This window comes from Fusarium vanettenii (assembly GCF_000151355.1).
Source record: "Fusarium vanettenii 77-13-4 chromosome 1 genomic scaffold NECHAsca_8_chr1_1_0, whole genome shotgun sequence".
Lineage (NCBI taxonomy): Eukaryota > Fungi > Ascomycota > Sordariomycetes > Hypocreales > Nectriaceae > Fusarium > Fusarium vanettenii.
This window is the reverse complement of record NW_003315876.1, coordinates 852,020-866,358: the sequence shown is the minus strand read 5'-3', so window position 1 is coordinate 866,358 and position 14,339 is coordinate 852,020. Positions and strand designations below refer to the sequence as shown.

Below are 14,339 nucleotides of genomic sequence, written 5' to 3'. Positions count from 1 at the left end.
CTAGTTCCTGTACCGTCTGGTTTCTGGCTTCATTTTTGCAACATGGCATCTACTTGTGAAGCATCACCGTTCTTATATCATACTGGCCTCGTGACCACATCTCCGAAGCAACCTCGATTTTGCTTGGCTCAAGTACGCATTACCAAAAGCAGAATGGACAAAGGATGGAGAAATGTCTCACGGTCGAGAAAAGACGGAGGGAACCTGTCCGAGTGGAATCGCCCGACTTGACATGGGCTGAAAGGCCAAGATCGAATATCGAACAATGTATCATTGGGTGGAGACGAGTCAAGACAATAGATACAAGGTACCTCGAGAGTATTCATGGGTTACCGAGCCCGAAGGATTTCCGGACCCGTCGCCGCGTTGGCCACACGGCAGTCAAGCGAATACGCCGGGGGAGGTTGCTTCTCGGATGCCTTTTACCGTCTGTGTGCTGCTTTAACGGTTATTGCGTCCAATGTAGGAAATCCGAAGAGAATTCGCAGGCAGCAAAGATATTGGAATTAACTGGCGTCTGAGAGCCGCCTCTCTTACAATATTGATAACTAGATAGACGCCCATCGTTCTATTCGGCCCGCCAGTGTCTATTATGACGTCAACCGACTCGAATATGGGTCTCCCCTGGAACTAAACTGAACGGCGCAAAAAGAGCAATCTGCATCTCGAGAAGGATTTTTGGAGAACGGAGCACCAACAACAAGCAAGAAAACCGTCCAATTGACCCTCATTGCGGTTTATATCCGAGGAGCGGGACGGAAAGAGTGGTCCCTGGATTTTACGGTCAAGTGATCACACCGTCACAGACGTTGGTCATTCGTTGAACAGCTGCGGAGTCGTAATTTTGGCGGTTGTCAAGGAGTGTGTGAAGCGCGGTAAATGGCACGTTTTTGACTGTTTGTCGGACAGGGGACCGGGCTTCCGTTCATGATGGGGCCGAGTGCGGAATAGGTATTGTACATGAGACGGGTCGTGACATGGAGGGGTTGGTTCTTCAGTCATTAACGTGTTGCTGACCCCGTCGTTCGCGATAATGGAGCCCCAGATGATGGGGAGGATCCAAAGCAGTGGGTGTTGACAACGGAGGAGTTAAACCAGAGTGGGATTGAACCTGTGTGTGAGTGTGTCTGCATGAAACGGGGGATACACACTTATCCAGCTCGTTGGTTTGCCTCTTTTTAGCGAGAACGTTGCAACACACTTTATTCTACGCATCTCTCAGCCTCGTGTAGATGATATTCAACTTTTCACAGATTTATAGATTCATCAATTGTCGTTGATCAAGCCAAGAGCCAAGCTGTCAAAAAGCAGAGCCTCATCGCTGGGCACTTCTAGTCTACGCCATGGCTCACGAGAATTTTCTTGTCCCGTTCTTGTCCTTCGATCTTGTGGAGAGGATGGTCGTCTTGGCTGGCGTGATCACGTGAGCACCCTCGATCTCATCGGTTTACCTCTCTTGAACAAGTGGCTGCGTCGGCTTTTTAGCCATCATCTTGAATCATGTCAAAGCACGGGAACCTCTAAAAGGCCTCAGACAGGGGGCGTTTTTCTTCGGATCATCGTTTTTGGTGCTGGTATCATTTCTGTAAGTGGTTTCTCTCATCGTTCACGCACGATGCCTCGGCATGCCCAGTGGCACAGGATACGGAACAAAGCGGATCCTCAAGGTTCCTCTTCCAAGGATCAACTTCTCCAAAAGTTGGTTCGATAATGTCAACATCCATTGAAACGGGGGCAAGATTCCCCAAATCGACAGAGTTGTTAATGATGGAGATAACTTACTGCCGCACTTTGACGCCTGCCCCGATTTTCATTCACACACACCCCCCGGTCAAAAACTTACCATGACGTCGTCTTTCCCCACGCTTCTTCACAGGGACACCATGTTTTTTTTCCCCCAACCCAACTCGCGCCATGGGGCTGCGGAGGCGAGATGGTAATATTATGGGTTTTTGGGGCGCGGCTGGAGCGGTGACCTGATGTAAGAGAGGTTGCGGAGGTGAGTGAGAGAGTGTGTGTTAGGCGTGTTGCTATGCAAGGCAAGGCAAGTCTGTCTCAATCCGCTTCCCGTGCGCCCCCTACTTGGTGATATACTTCCTCGTTGATTTGAGATGCTTACTTTGGATCATCGATTGCTGACCTCGTCTTGTCTTGCCGTCCATGCAGGGGTCCATGGCGTACCGCATGCAACGCGAGAATTCGACTACGGATGTACAGTATGTACCATCCATCCATCCATCGTTTCGATGGATCCATCCTCAGCCAAGACATTCATGGTTCAAGGACCAAGGTTTCTGAGACGCCAACGTCGTGGGTGTGGATATCACCATTACAGCCGTGGACCCAGTAGCAACCACGCACAGGCTTGACTCGTTTCTGTCTCTTTGCTCTCTGCATTGCAACATGGAAGCCCGAGACCCTTCCTGCCGGGTGCGATCATCGCCGACCTGCCTCTTTGTATAAAGACCCTCGCGATCTCCCTCCGTGACGTTATTGTCCCGTGCTTCTCGTGAATCATTCCGTGGCTCAGAGTTTGTCCCTCGTCCTTTTTCATCATGTTTAAGAAATACTTTGGCCTCAAGGGCCAGGTCCTCAACTATGCTATCAGCACCATTGCAGGATGTGATTTCCTGCTCTTTGGTTACGGTGAGTTCTACCTGAGCCCTAGTGTCTCATGACAAGTCATCATGCTTCATGAGATCATCTCAACTTCCCAGAATAAAAGACTAATGGATGTTTCATCACAGACCAAGGTGTCATGGGTGGTATCTTGACCATGCAACCCTTCTTGGAGCAGTTCCCCGACATCAACAAGGACGAAGAGGGCATTTCCAGTGCTCTAGCAAAGAACCGTTCCAACTACCAGGGCATTGCCGTGTCCTCATACAACCTCGGCTGCTTCATCGGCGCCATCATCACCATCTTTATCGGCAATTGGCTCGGCCGCAGAAAGATGATCATGCTCGGCACCAGCATCATGGTTGTCGGAGCCGCCCTTCAGGCCTCGGCCTTTTCTCTTGACCACTTCATCATCGGACGAATCATCACCGGCCTCGGAAACGGAGGCAACACTTCTACAGTGCCCATGTGGCAATCCGAGACGTGCTCTGCTCACAAGCGAGGCAAGCTTGTCATGATTGAAGGTGCCCTCATTACTCTGGGTATCATGATCTCGTACTGGGTCGACTACGGCATGTACTTTGCCTCCGACACCTCTGCGTGCTGGCGTTTCCCTCTAGCGTTCCAGATCGCCTTTTGTCTCTTCATCATGGCTTTCGTCATGAACCTGCCCGAGTCCCCACGATGGCTTATGCTCAAGGGCCGCGACGAGGAGGCGCGAGACGTTATTGCTGCCATTGCCGATAGAGACCTCCATGACAAGTACGTCGAGAACGAGTTCAAGGCTATCAAGGAGACCACCATGGAGATGAGCAAGGGATCGTTCTCGGATCTCTTCCAGCGCAACCACAACCGCAACCTCCACCGAACACTTATTGCATATGTAAACCAAATGTTCCAGCAGATCAGGTATGAACCAGATATCCTTCAGGTCTAATTGCATGCTAACAAGCAAATAGCGGTATCAACTTGATCACGTACTACGCCGCCACTATCTATGCGGACCTCGGAATGAAGGGTCATATGCCTCTTCTCCTGGCTGCTCTGAACGGTACCGAGTACTTCATCGCCTCCCTACCAGCCATCTGGCTCGTTGAGCGTGTCGGTCGTCGCAAGCTTATGCTTTTCGGCGCTGCCGGTCAAGCCATCACCATGGCCATCCTCGCCGGTGTCGGCTCGAGTGACGCCAAGGGTTGCCAAATCGCAGGCATCGTGTTCCTCTTCGTCTTCAACTCGTTCTTCGCCGTTGGCTGGCTCGGCATGACATGGCTGTATCCCGCCGAGATTACTCCTCTTCGAATCCGCGCCCCTGCCAACGCCCTTGCTACCAGCTCTAACTGGATCTTTAACTGGCTGGTCGTCATGATCACGCCCCCTGCGTTCCAGAACATCAAGTCCAACACATACATCATCTTTGCCGTCATCAACGCCATCATGTTCCCCTCGGTCTACTTCTTCTTCCCTGAGACTGCTTACCGATCTCTCGAGGAGATGGACACCATCTTCCAAAAGGTCAAGGGCCTCAGAGGTGCTCTGGATGTTGTGCACCAGGCCAAGATCGAGCCGCGACGGTACGACAACAATGGAAACCTTCTCATCGCCGTCGAGGAGGTTGAGGAGAAGGGCCACACGGAGCACCGAAGTGGCAGCTCTAGCGGCGCTAGCAACAACGGCCCTACCAACCCTGCCCTGTTTACCTCGACGGACGAGGAGAACCAGCGCCAGGAGAAGTAAGATGTATGCTTCCCTTTTGATGCCTGCTCGCTTGGACGAGCTCAGGCGGTGCTAGGTCGGGTTATTGTAAGGATAGGAAAAATACCCCATTTGTTCCGCTAGAGGATGGGGCAATGGTTGGAGAGTAGAGTTGTGATAAAGTATATGCTACATAGATACCCAAGACAACATGACTCTTTTAATAGCTGAAGCGATCTGTCTCTGTGTGAAACATGTTTGACGCCCCCAGTGAATCTTGGGTTACAAGTTGGATCGTGCTCAACTAGTGTAACTATTTTGAGAGCATCGACACGTTTTTTAATAAGGCTGCAGATGTTTCATAGCTGTCAAGACGCCATGATGGTCGTCATGGCATGACGACGCTGTTGAAAGGAACTGGTGACACTTGAGGCGGAGACAATTATGGAGTATTGTTTATCCTCTCACCGCTGCACACCTATAGATAGACAGTTCTTATAATGGGATCCTTGTTATCCAAGACGTGACAACGACACATGTGATGACTCCCAAACCAAGGTTTAAAGAAGCTATAACGTGCCCGAAACCGGCTCTCAACCGCTACGTTGCAGAAGCGAAGCGACAGCGACGGTGATGCCCAGAATTCACCCTCGGCTACTTAAACGCAAGGCTGCCTATACCATATATGCTGTGTCCCCCGTGCCTCACGACGTGGATAAAGCGGGCTTGGAGGGTATCACAATCGACGAGCATCTGAGACGTGTTTCAGCTCTGAGTCTCAACGGCGACGACACGGCATCTCCATCTTTGTGTAGACTCTGATTGGTGGAGGGGGAGCTACCCCGCCATGCCGATGGACGAGGTGGGATGTCGGCCGCCTGCACATCACCATCCATCTTACAACATCACGACAAAGCCAGGCGTGGACAAGGCAAAAGAGATACTAGGCTCTTAAGAATTAATTACTCATTCTTATCAATAAATACCTCTTTGATTCCTACTTATTCCTCTAATACTCTCTTCCTTCCTTCGTCTCATCAGCAAACATCAACACCCCCCACTCGGAACTCCAAACCCCACCCATCCACTTCCATCATCATCCGCCACCTCGAGCTCCGCCAAAAGCTCCCTCTCTTTGACATTTGAGCTACTTCTCCTCTTGTCAATCAGCAAACATTCGTCACAATGGTCGACCGCCCCAACAAGCCCTCCGCCCTTTCCGCTACCCCCGCGGCCGCCGAGTCCACCGCCAACATCACCCACGACGACTCTCGCGTCTCGGCCGTCCTCCCCACCGGAGAGAGCGTCGAGGTTCTCCTTCATGGAGCTACTGTCATCAGCTGGAAGGATGCCTCAGGGAGCGAGAAGCTCTGGGTGAGCGAGGCTGCCGCTCTTGACGGTAGCGCTCCCGTCCGAGGTGGAATTCCCATTGTGTTCCCGGTTCGTCAACTATACCCCGTCGCAGGTAGTCGACTTACTAATAGCCATTCTCTCAGGTCTTTGGAACTGCTCCCGATCACGAGGCCACCTCCAAGCTCCGCCAGCATGGTTTCGCCCGTAACTCGCGATGGGAGTTCCTTGGCAAGTCCACCAGCGAGGGCTCCAGCACCAGTGTCAAGCTCGACTTTGGTCTGTCTTCTGAGAGTGTCTCGGAAGAGACCAAGGAGCTGTGGCCCTACAAGTTTGCTCTCATCTATAGCGTTGTGCTTGACCGGGATAGCTTGAACACCACCCTGGTCATTACCAACGATGGTGATGTTCCTTTCGAGTTCCAGACCCTCCTGCACACCTACTTCAAGATTGACGTAAGTCAATTAACATTTGAGCCTCATGGCCATGACTAAATATTTCTGTCAGGACATCTCCTCCACCGAGGTCACCGGTCTTGAAGACTCAACCTACATTTCCAAGCTCGCCGGCCCAGAGGAAGAGACCCAATCCGGCGCCATCACCTTTGCCGCCGAGACCGACTCCGTCTACACCCCAGTCAACGGCCCCAGGCACCCCGTCGTCATCTCCGAGTCCGGCACCCCTCGCTTCCGCATCGTCCGCGACAACCTCGACCAGGTCGTGGTCTGGAACCCCTGGGTCGACAAGTCTGCCGGCATCAAGGACTTTGAGCCCAAGGACGGCTGGAAGAAGATGCTCTGCGTGGAACCCGGAACCGTCAAGGGGTGGCAGAAGCTGGAGAAGGGTGACGCTTTTGAGGCGTCGCAAACGATTACTCTGGTTTGACGGTCATGGAAAGATGGAAACGCAAAGATTGGGAACAGCAAGATGTGATGAGCTTGCAGAAGCACAAAGACATGAAATGACACGAAATTAAGCCTTTCTAGATTCAGCAGGCCCTGAAGCCAATGTGTTGCACAGAACACAGATCAAGACACACGCATCGAATGGTCAGGATGAGAGATTATGTCTGCTGGATAGACTGTTGATTTGATTCCTACACATTGCTTCATATTCGTAGATATGGCCCGTGAAATTAGGCCCTTTGCCTTGATTGCTTTTTTTGTCTTGTTCTGCACTTGAGAAAACCCCTTTTTACACTCCCTTACCAACATGACATCTCATGACGACTCCTTCTTTTGCTCTCTCGAAAAGTGATCAGCAACCAAAAACGCCAACTCAAGCGCCTGTTTCTCATTCAATCTGGGATCGCAGAAACTCGTATAGTTGGTCGACAAGTCATCCTCATCCAGGCCCTCGCTACCACCCAGGCACTCAGTAACGGCGTCGCCAGTGAGCTCGAGGTGCATGCCGCCAAGGTAGCTTCCCTCCTCCTTGTGGATACGCAGCGTCTCCTCGAGTTCGCGGTAGATGTCACCGAAGCGGCGAGTCTTAATGCCCGTGTCCGTGGAGAGGGTATTGCCGTGCATGGGGTCGCACTGCCAGACAACAGTGCGGCGGTACTCGGAGTCCTCGACAGCTCGGATGTGCGTGGGTAGGAGCTCACGCACCTTGCCGGCTCCGTAGCGTGTGATGAGGGTGATCTTGCCAGGCTCGCGATCCGGGTTGAGTGTCCGCAGGAGGGAGAGAAGGTCAGAGGCCGGTGTCGTGGGGCCGACCTTGACACCGATGGGGTTGGCGATACCTCGGAAGAACTCGACGTGGGCATGGTCGATCTGCCGGGTGCGGTCGCCGATCCAGATGAAGTGCGCCGAGGTGTCATAGTACTCCTTTCTCGGGGCGGGCCCGTCCGGCGTGGGGCTTCGGTTCCGGGCTCCCGGGGCGGGCTTCTCCAGGAGGCGGGTCAGGGCCTGCTCGTACTCGAGGAGAAGACCCTCGTGGCTGGTGAAGAGCTCAACAGAGTCGAGCTCACCAGGACGAGCGTTAATGACCTGCAAGAAGCGCAGAGTCTGCTGGATGCTCGAAGCAATGGCCGAGTACTTTGCCTTGAGCTCTGGGTCCCGAACGTGACCGAGACCCCAGTCCAGAGGCCGGTGGAGGTCTGCAATGCCCGAGGCGAGGGCGGCGCGGATGTAGTTGAGAGTAGCAGCCGAGTAGTGATACGCCTTGACAAGACGCGCAGGAGTAATCTCTCGATCCTCAAGCCTGAACCCGTTGATGATATCACCCTTGAAGCTAGGAACTTCCTTTCCTTGGACAATCTCAGTCGGGCTAGATCGCGGCTTCGCATACTGTCCAGCCATACGACCAATACGCACGACTCTCTTGTTTGTTCCCCAAATGAGAACAACACTCATCTGCAGCAAAAGCTTAATCTTGCTCTCAATAGGTCCCTGACGACAATAGTCAAACAGCTCTGCGCAGTCGCCGCCCTGGAGAAGGAAAGCATTTCCCTGGGCTACATCGCGGAGGTGGGCTTTGAGGGCGTCGATCTCGTTGGGGTGCACCAGCGGTGGGAGACCAGTGAGTTCCTCGACGGCGGAGGCGAGGGGCTCTGGATCTGGGTACGAGGGGGCTTGCTTGATGGGCTTTGAGCGCCAAGAGGATGGAGCCCAGTCGGAGGAAGCCATCTTTGTATAACTCTGGTGAGTGAGAGTATGAGTGAGAGAGAAGAAACTCTGCGGCACCTGCCACGCACAATATAACCAAGGTTGAAAGATTCCTTGTAATTTCGTATGTGTTTCTTGGTAAAAGTTAAAAGTGGTGAGACTTTTTTTTGTTATGGTTATGGTGTCCTGAATTGAGTGAGTCACATCCAAGCAACACCTTTGAACAAAGACCAAACCCCTCGAAAGAGAAGAACACACAGACCCCGGGCAAAAATGAAGTTGCACAAGGGTTGATGCAATTGGCGAATGAGGTGGCTTTTAGCCGATGGTAGCCACCTCCGCGGAATGGTTGCGTGTGGCTGGTGATGTGGCGCGGGCAACCTGGAAGTCAAGGTGTTGTTAATTAATTTGAGAAGTGTTGTTCATAACAAGGAGCTAGATAAGTACTTTACAGCTGTAACGATAATATGTATGAACCCTTACTGTAGACCCCAGACTAAAAATGTCGTAGCTTGTCCTTGATATTTCAAGACAGTATTAGATATGTAGTCAATAGTCCGGCAGCCTAGCTGTCTGAGAACAAAACGAGTAACCAGGTTAACTATTCAGGTACATAATAACACCTCTCACTGTGCATAAATAAAGAAAAAGGTAATTACGCATGACATTGGTGCCGTAACATACGTACCTACCTAGGTATTCACCAAGTGTCTTTACGGGTACCTATCCCAGCTGCTATCCACCCCACCTATTCACGCCCCTCCAAACCCCCACCAAGCTTCACCTCAACACCAACACCAACATCAACCAAAATGTCCGCGACAGACGAAACCCCCTCGCAAACGGCAAAGTCAGCCGAGGACCGCAAGGCCGCCTCGGCCCTCGAAAACCTCGACGCCGAAACCCCATCCTCGGCCCAGAATGTCGACGCCGACGCCGTAAGCAAGGCCATGAAGACGCTCGGCGGTGCCGCAAAGTCGTCGTCCGCCTCGGCTGCATCACACAAGAACGTCAAGGTCGACCCTGCGGATGTCGCCCTGCTCGTTGAGGAGCTGGAGCTGCCCAAGGCCAAGGCTACGGAGCTGCTTAAGAGCAATGAGGGGGATGCTGTCAAGGCTATGCGAGCTTTTGTTGTGGCTTAGGATGGTTGGAAGAACGATGGGCGATAGGAGTTAAATGGTCAAGCTGCCTCTTCGACGGCATGGCGGACCATCCCAAGGTCGACATGATATGACGGATATTACGAGGGATCAAATGCCGTGAAAGTCGACACAGATCGGGCGACAAGAGCCAAGCAAGGCCGATATCTCGTCGCTCGACAACCCAGCATAACAGAGATTATGGGCATCACAACACAGCCATACGCAAACACCAAACCCTTAAACCAACCCGAATAGTTCAACCAGTCATACCTTCACCTTGTCCCTGATCGATGCGAATCACTTGCTTTACTTAAACCATCACCAAGGTCAATACAAGTTGTCAAGCATGATGCAATTAATACGGCGGTTCCAGACCATATGTATCTAGACGTCCACACCGTTTCTTCAGATAAGCCGCCCAACGCCAGATCACCCGTTGTGTCTGTCCCGTGGTATCCCAGTTCCAAAACGAGTGTCTGCCATCCCGTTCTCAAAAATACAAAAAACCAATTGCACCTTAAAACTCCTGGTCCATTCATAGTAATGACCATATGCTCGCCATTCTAAATCTATTTCCAGGCCCTGGCCAGCGGGCTTCCAACCTTGGGAGCGAATTGAAGACTCTTGCGACGAGCAGCCATCAGACGCATGAGGACGTGATCATCCTTGCTTTGGCTGATGATGCCAGCACCTGCCTCGCGGAAGGCGTTGGACTTGGGAGGACATGTTCTCGTGAGGAGATCAGTCTTGGTGGGCGAGTCATCGAAATCCTCGTCATCATCACCAGCAGAGGGTGTTTCAGGGCCGAGGTTGGCAGCATAGCGGGCAATAGCCTCAGGAGCAGGGGTCTTGGGCACAGGGGTCAGGATGGCCGCAGACCACTCATGGTCCTCCATGTCCTCGTCCTCATCTGCCTCTGATGGTGTATACATCCAAGCGGTGCTCTCCCGGCGCCTGATGGGCGTCGTAGGAGCTGTGCGGGGGCTGCTGCCCTTGGATGGGCTGCTCACAAGAGTGCCGTTCATGTTGGCCAGAGCTGTGGGCTCCATGCTCTTGCGACGACGGGCTCCGCCACGCGGAACATTTCTAGTGTTGATGCGGTAGGGTGGCTCGTCAAGCCAGTCGTTCTCGCGCTCACAGCTGGTTTTGGTCAGTTAAAGGTTCATGGCGGAGGTCAGGGATAGAAACTTACTCAAGTACCCAGCTGACTCCGACACACTGGACAATTCCGTTGCTCTCACGGACCTTTTCCAGTGTGCGCTTGCTACCGTCCTTGAAGACTACGTGCGTGATGCCAACCTTGCTGGAAGTCACATCGCTGGCGGAACCACTGGGGTTCCAGTTCCAAGTTTTGACGCACTTGGCTCCCATCTGAGTGAGCAGCTCGACAAAGATGCTGCTGGCATCCGCTCCTTCGCTGGTGTAGACATCAACAAAGACTACGGCACCACGGAGCAGGGCAGGGTCGACATCACGTCGGGGAGTGCGTGCCGGTGTGCCCATTGAAGACCACAGGTCAGCCCTTGAAGGAGTTGCTGGAACAGGTGTGGAGGGTGCAGAAGGAGACTGGACAAAAGTCGCAGGCAGGCTCTTCCTGTTTCGTGATTGTGAGTATGGGACAGCATTGCTTGTTGAGCCAGAGGGTCGCTTAGGAGCAACTCTTGATGCGGTAAAGCTGCGCTTCTTGAGAGGAGTAGGGGTCGAGAGGTCGGCCGGCTTCAGAGGCACCTTTGTCGTAGTGTGGAACGTCTTCATCACTGGGCGGACAGGAGTAACAGGGGCTGCGGACCGAGGGGTCATGGCAGGGTCGACAGGAAGCTCATTCTCGTCGCCATACTCTTGGCTGGCTTCAGAGAGGGTATCGTCGAAAGCATCAGTGTTGACAACTTCTGCCAACTCCTCGGGTCCCATCAAGGACATCTCGTTGGCCTCGAGAGCCAAAGCAACATCCTCCTCAGTAACCATGATGTCATCAAACTCGGGCTCCAATTCGTCGAGCTTGTCCTGTTGAATGTTCTCCATGCCCTCTCGCACTGTCATCTCATCCTCGAAGAAGTGATTCACAGAAGGAGAGGATTCAGAGCGGGGCGTGGCAGTCCGCTCAGGAAGGGCGACAGGCTCGTTGGAGCTAGTGGCTTTGGTGGAAGTGAGAGGGGCCATCTTGATGGGTGTACTAGCGGACCAAGAACCTAGACGGTCAACAAGAGAAGTGAAGCCTCCGAGAGAAGCTCGAGAAGTCTTGGGGGTCTTGCGGTTGAAGGCAGTTGGAGTAGCTGGCTCTGTGCGCTTGGGGGGAATATTCTCATCATCCGACTCTGAATCCATGTCTTGGCAGGGATCCAAGTCCTTCTCTCGAAGCTGGAAACTGGGATTCTGTTGAGTTGGTGATTGGGCTGCGGGTGAACTGTTTGGCGAGGTTGCCTGTGAGACGTGTTCTTCCTCGGCAGCTTCATCGTCAAGAGCCATTTCGTCGGCTTCTCCGGTAGGTTCAGCCACCGATTCGATCTCGGCCGCTGCCTCCTCTTGGTCCACGACGATAGCATCCGCCTCAGTAGCGCGCTCTTCAACGGGGACTGGCGTCTCATCAACCTCATCAACAATACCCATCTCCTTTCTCAGGGCGGGGTCCGCATGGCGAGGCAAGACGGCAGACAGCCGGCCAGGGAAGTGCAGACTTCCAATGGGCTCGCTGAAGACATCATCCTCGGCGACACCAATGTCGGCATCAGACTCCTCAATCATGAGTTTGTGCGAGGTTCTAGTGTGGTTGGCGGGAGTAGGGGTACCCAAGACCAAGGGTTTCATGGCTGGTGGTTCACCGAGAGTAGCGAGATCCCGTGGTCGAGGCTCAGTAAGCGGCTTCAGGACAGGCACGGAGCGCTTTGCAGGCGAAAGAAGCAGTGAAGGCTTCATGGCCGACTGGCTTTGCTGAGCATTAAAGGTGGGTGCAAGGTTCATGCCCTTGATAGGTGACTGGGGTCGTTTTGCCGCAGACTGAAGGAGTGAGGCCTTGAACGATGAGACCTCTCCGTTCTGGGCATTTCCATCCTGAGCCTTCTTCATTGTTGATCCAGGCAGGGGAACTGCTCCAATCCGTCGAGCTGGTGACCGCATTGTATCCATCTGAGGTGAAGCTGGTCGTCTCTTAGCCGGAGAGGCCAAGGATGTACCGAGATCAGGTGGGTTGAGGATGCCATCTACAGCAATTGTCGACTCGGCAGGTTCTTCTTGTTCGACAGGCTCCGGGTTCTTTTTGGCGACGGCGTTGGCAGGAGGCTTGATCGGGTTCTTCATCAAGGGCTTGACGGGGGTGGTGTCGCCGGCGAGCTCGTCCTCGGAGTCGTCGTCCCTCGAAATAGGCATCTGAGTAATCTTCTTAGGACTTAATGGTTTCTTTTCGGTCGGCGCAGCGGATCTTACCACCGCTCTGGTTGTTCGGGTGCCCGAAGCAGCACCGCCGCGTTTGGCTGGGCGGCCTCGGAGGCCGACAGGTGCAGGTTCCTTGACCTCGATGGCAGGCTCGATGTTCTCCTTGTCGGGCTCTTGGAACTTGACAGACTTCTTGGCAGCGGGCTTGGTAGCCGTCGCTGCCCGTGTAGTTGTAGTTGTACGAGTGCGTGTAGTTGTCTTCTTCACAGGCTCTGAAGCGGGCTCGGGGGCTGCAGCAACAACCTTCCGAGGTCGTCCTCGAGTTGCTCTGACAGGTGCGACAGGCTCCTCCTTGGGAGCTTCTGTGACAGTCTTCTTGGTGGCTCGGCCTCGTGTGGCTCTCACAGGTGCCTCTGGCTCTGGAGCTTCCACTTTCCGAGGGCGACCGCGAGCTCGTCTCACGACGGTGGCTTCACGGTGCTCCTCCTCTTCATCCTCTTCATGTTCATCCGCCCGTGTCTTTCTCTTAGCGGCGGTGCTCTTGGTGCTTGCTGTCGCTGTGCTTCTCGCCCGGGCGGCAGCTGTGACGATCTTTGTGGTTTTGGACTCGCTGGCCTTGGCGGCAGCGCGGGCACGGGTCATCCTCTTTGGTGGTGACTCCATGGTTGATGTGTGCTGTTGGTGTGGTTTGTTGTTGGTTAGTATGTAAAAAGAGGAATTCGGGAAAGCAACATGACGCTGCAATGATTGATGTGAATAGGTGTTTACTCTTCTGTTGGGGGGCTTTCCCTTGAGGAGAAGGAAGGGTCTTATTTTGGGTGACCGTGTTTAGTGGCGTTGCCCGGCAACAGATATCCACTTTTCGGTAGGCTGCAGATCACAAGCTGCCAACCACGTCAAAGGCTCCGACCCCCGCAAGCGGTAGTTGGCCCTTGTTCACGATTTCAGGCATGAACTGTGTGTTGGCCACGGCAAAGGCCATAGAGAGGCCGTGAAAAGCGGCCTTTTGTTGATGACAGGGTTTGTTGACCAAACACGGTCTGGAAGTTATTGAATCCCGTGACGTTACGGTGAGGCAAGCAACCAAGCGTTGTGCGTTGTCAAGTAAACAGACAAAGGTCAAACATGCACATGGACATCTTTCAGTGCCTTCTAGTTTCTATCTTTCACCGTAAACACGTTGTCTATCACAGGCTCCTCAGTAGTCATCCCCTGCACAGTCACTTGAATCAATAGTACAGGAACGCCAAGGCCCTTTGCTCAGCTGTTGATACAACTTGATCGAAAAGTAGTTGGCTTGCCCCGTGTCGCCTGGACAAACGCAATGGGTACATCGCAGGACTTGGTTATCTTAGCATCTAACTATCTTGGACTTGGCGAACTAGTTTGGCGTTTTGATGCATGTAAGCGCCCATCCAAACTAAGGTAGCCTTGGGACTATAGGGTGAGCAAAAGTGCAATCAATGTCTAGGGATATGCAGCTTCTGAGCACCATAACTCCAAATAGTCAATTTGACGATATCTTGTGTGTATTTTCCTAGTTTAATATCACTCTCTA

At 53.1% G+C, this 14,339-nt stretch overlaps 5 protein-coding genes across 5 annotated transcripts; 3 read left to right on the top strand and 2 right to left on the bottom strand.

Moving 5' to 3' along the window:
- Positions 1-2,555: 2,555 nt before the first annotated feature.
- On the top strand, positions 2,556-4,353 carry NECHADRAFT_74236 (uncharacterized protein; the record flags this gene model as incomplete). The annotated part of the gene is made up of 3 exons (XM_003049810.1): positions 2,556-2,646; positions 2,748-3,528; positions 3,579-4,353. 3 exons carry the CDS (start codon positions 2,556-2,558, stop codon positions 4,351-4,353), a joined length of 1,647 nt encoding a protein of 548 aa, XP_003049856.1.
- A 1,143-nt stretch (positions 4,354-5,496) lies between these two features.
- Positions 5,497-6,772, top strand: NECHADRAFT_98561 (uncharacterized protein; the record flags this gene model as incomplete). Its single annotated transcript, XM_003049809.1, has 3 exons — positions 5,497-5,751; positions 5,808-6,116; positions 6,169-6,772. 3 exons carry the CDS (start codon positions 5,497-5,499, stop codon positions 6,544-6,546), a joined length of 942 nt encoding a protein of 313 aa, XP_003049855.1. The 3' UTR covers positions 6,547-6,772.
- Positions 6,773-6,881: 109 nt separating this feature from the next.
- Positions 6,882-8,291, bottom strand: NECHADRAFT_30012 (uncharacterized protein; the record flags this gene model as incomplete). Its single annotated transcript, XM_003049594.1, has 1 exon — positions 6,882-8,291. The coding sequence occupies one exon, from the start codon at positions 8,289-8,291 to the stop codon at positions 6,882-6,884; it is 1,410 nt and encodes a 469-aa protein (XP_003049640.1).
- A 786-nt stretch (positions 8,292-9,077) lies between these two features.
- NECHADRAFT_102329 (uncharacterized protein) lies at positions 9,078-9,687 on the top strand. The gene has a single exon (XM_003049808.1). It carries the CDS (start codon positions 9,083-9,085, stop codon positions 9,410-9,412), a length of 330 nt encoding a protein of 109 aa, XP_003049854.1. The 5' UTR covers positions 9,078-9,082; the 3' UTR covers positions 9,413-9,687.
- A 294-nt stretch (positions 9,688-9,981) lies between these two features.
- NECHADRAFT_102976 (uncharacterized protein) lies at positions 9,982-13,510 on the bottom strand (the record flags this gene model as incomplete). Its single annotated transcript, XM_003049593.1, has 2 exons — positions 10,605-13,510; positions 9,982-10,552 (listed from the first exon to the last, which is right to left on the bottom strand). The coding sequence occupies exons 1-2, from the start codon at positions 13,442-13,444 to the stop codon at positions 9,982-9,984; spliced, it is 3,411 nt and encodes a 1,136-aa protein (XP_003049639.1). The 5' UTR covers positions 13,445-13,510.
- Positions 13,511-14,339: the final 829 nt, after the last annotated feature.

Bases quoted from the DNA above. Each gene is read 5' to 3' on its own strand.
- NECHADRAFT_102329 (XM_003049808.1), top strand. From the start codon at position 9,083: ATGTCCGCGACAGACGAAACCCCCTCGCAAACGGCAAAGTCAGCCGAG.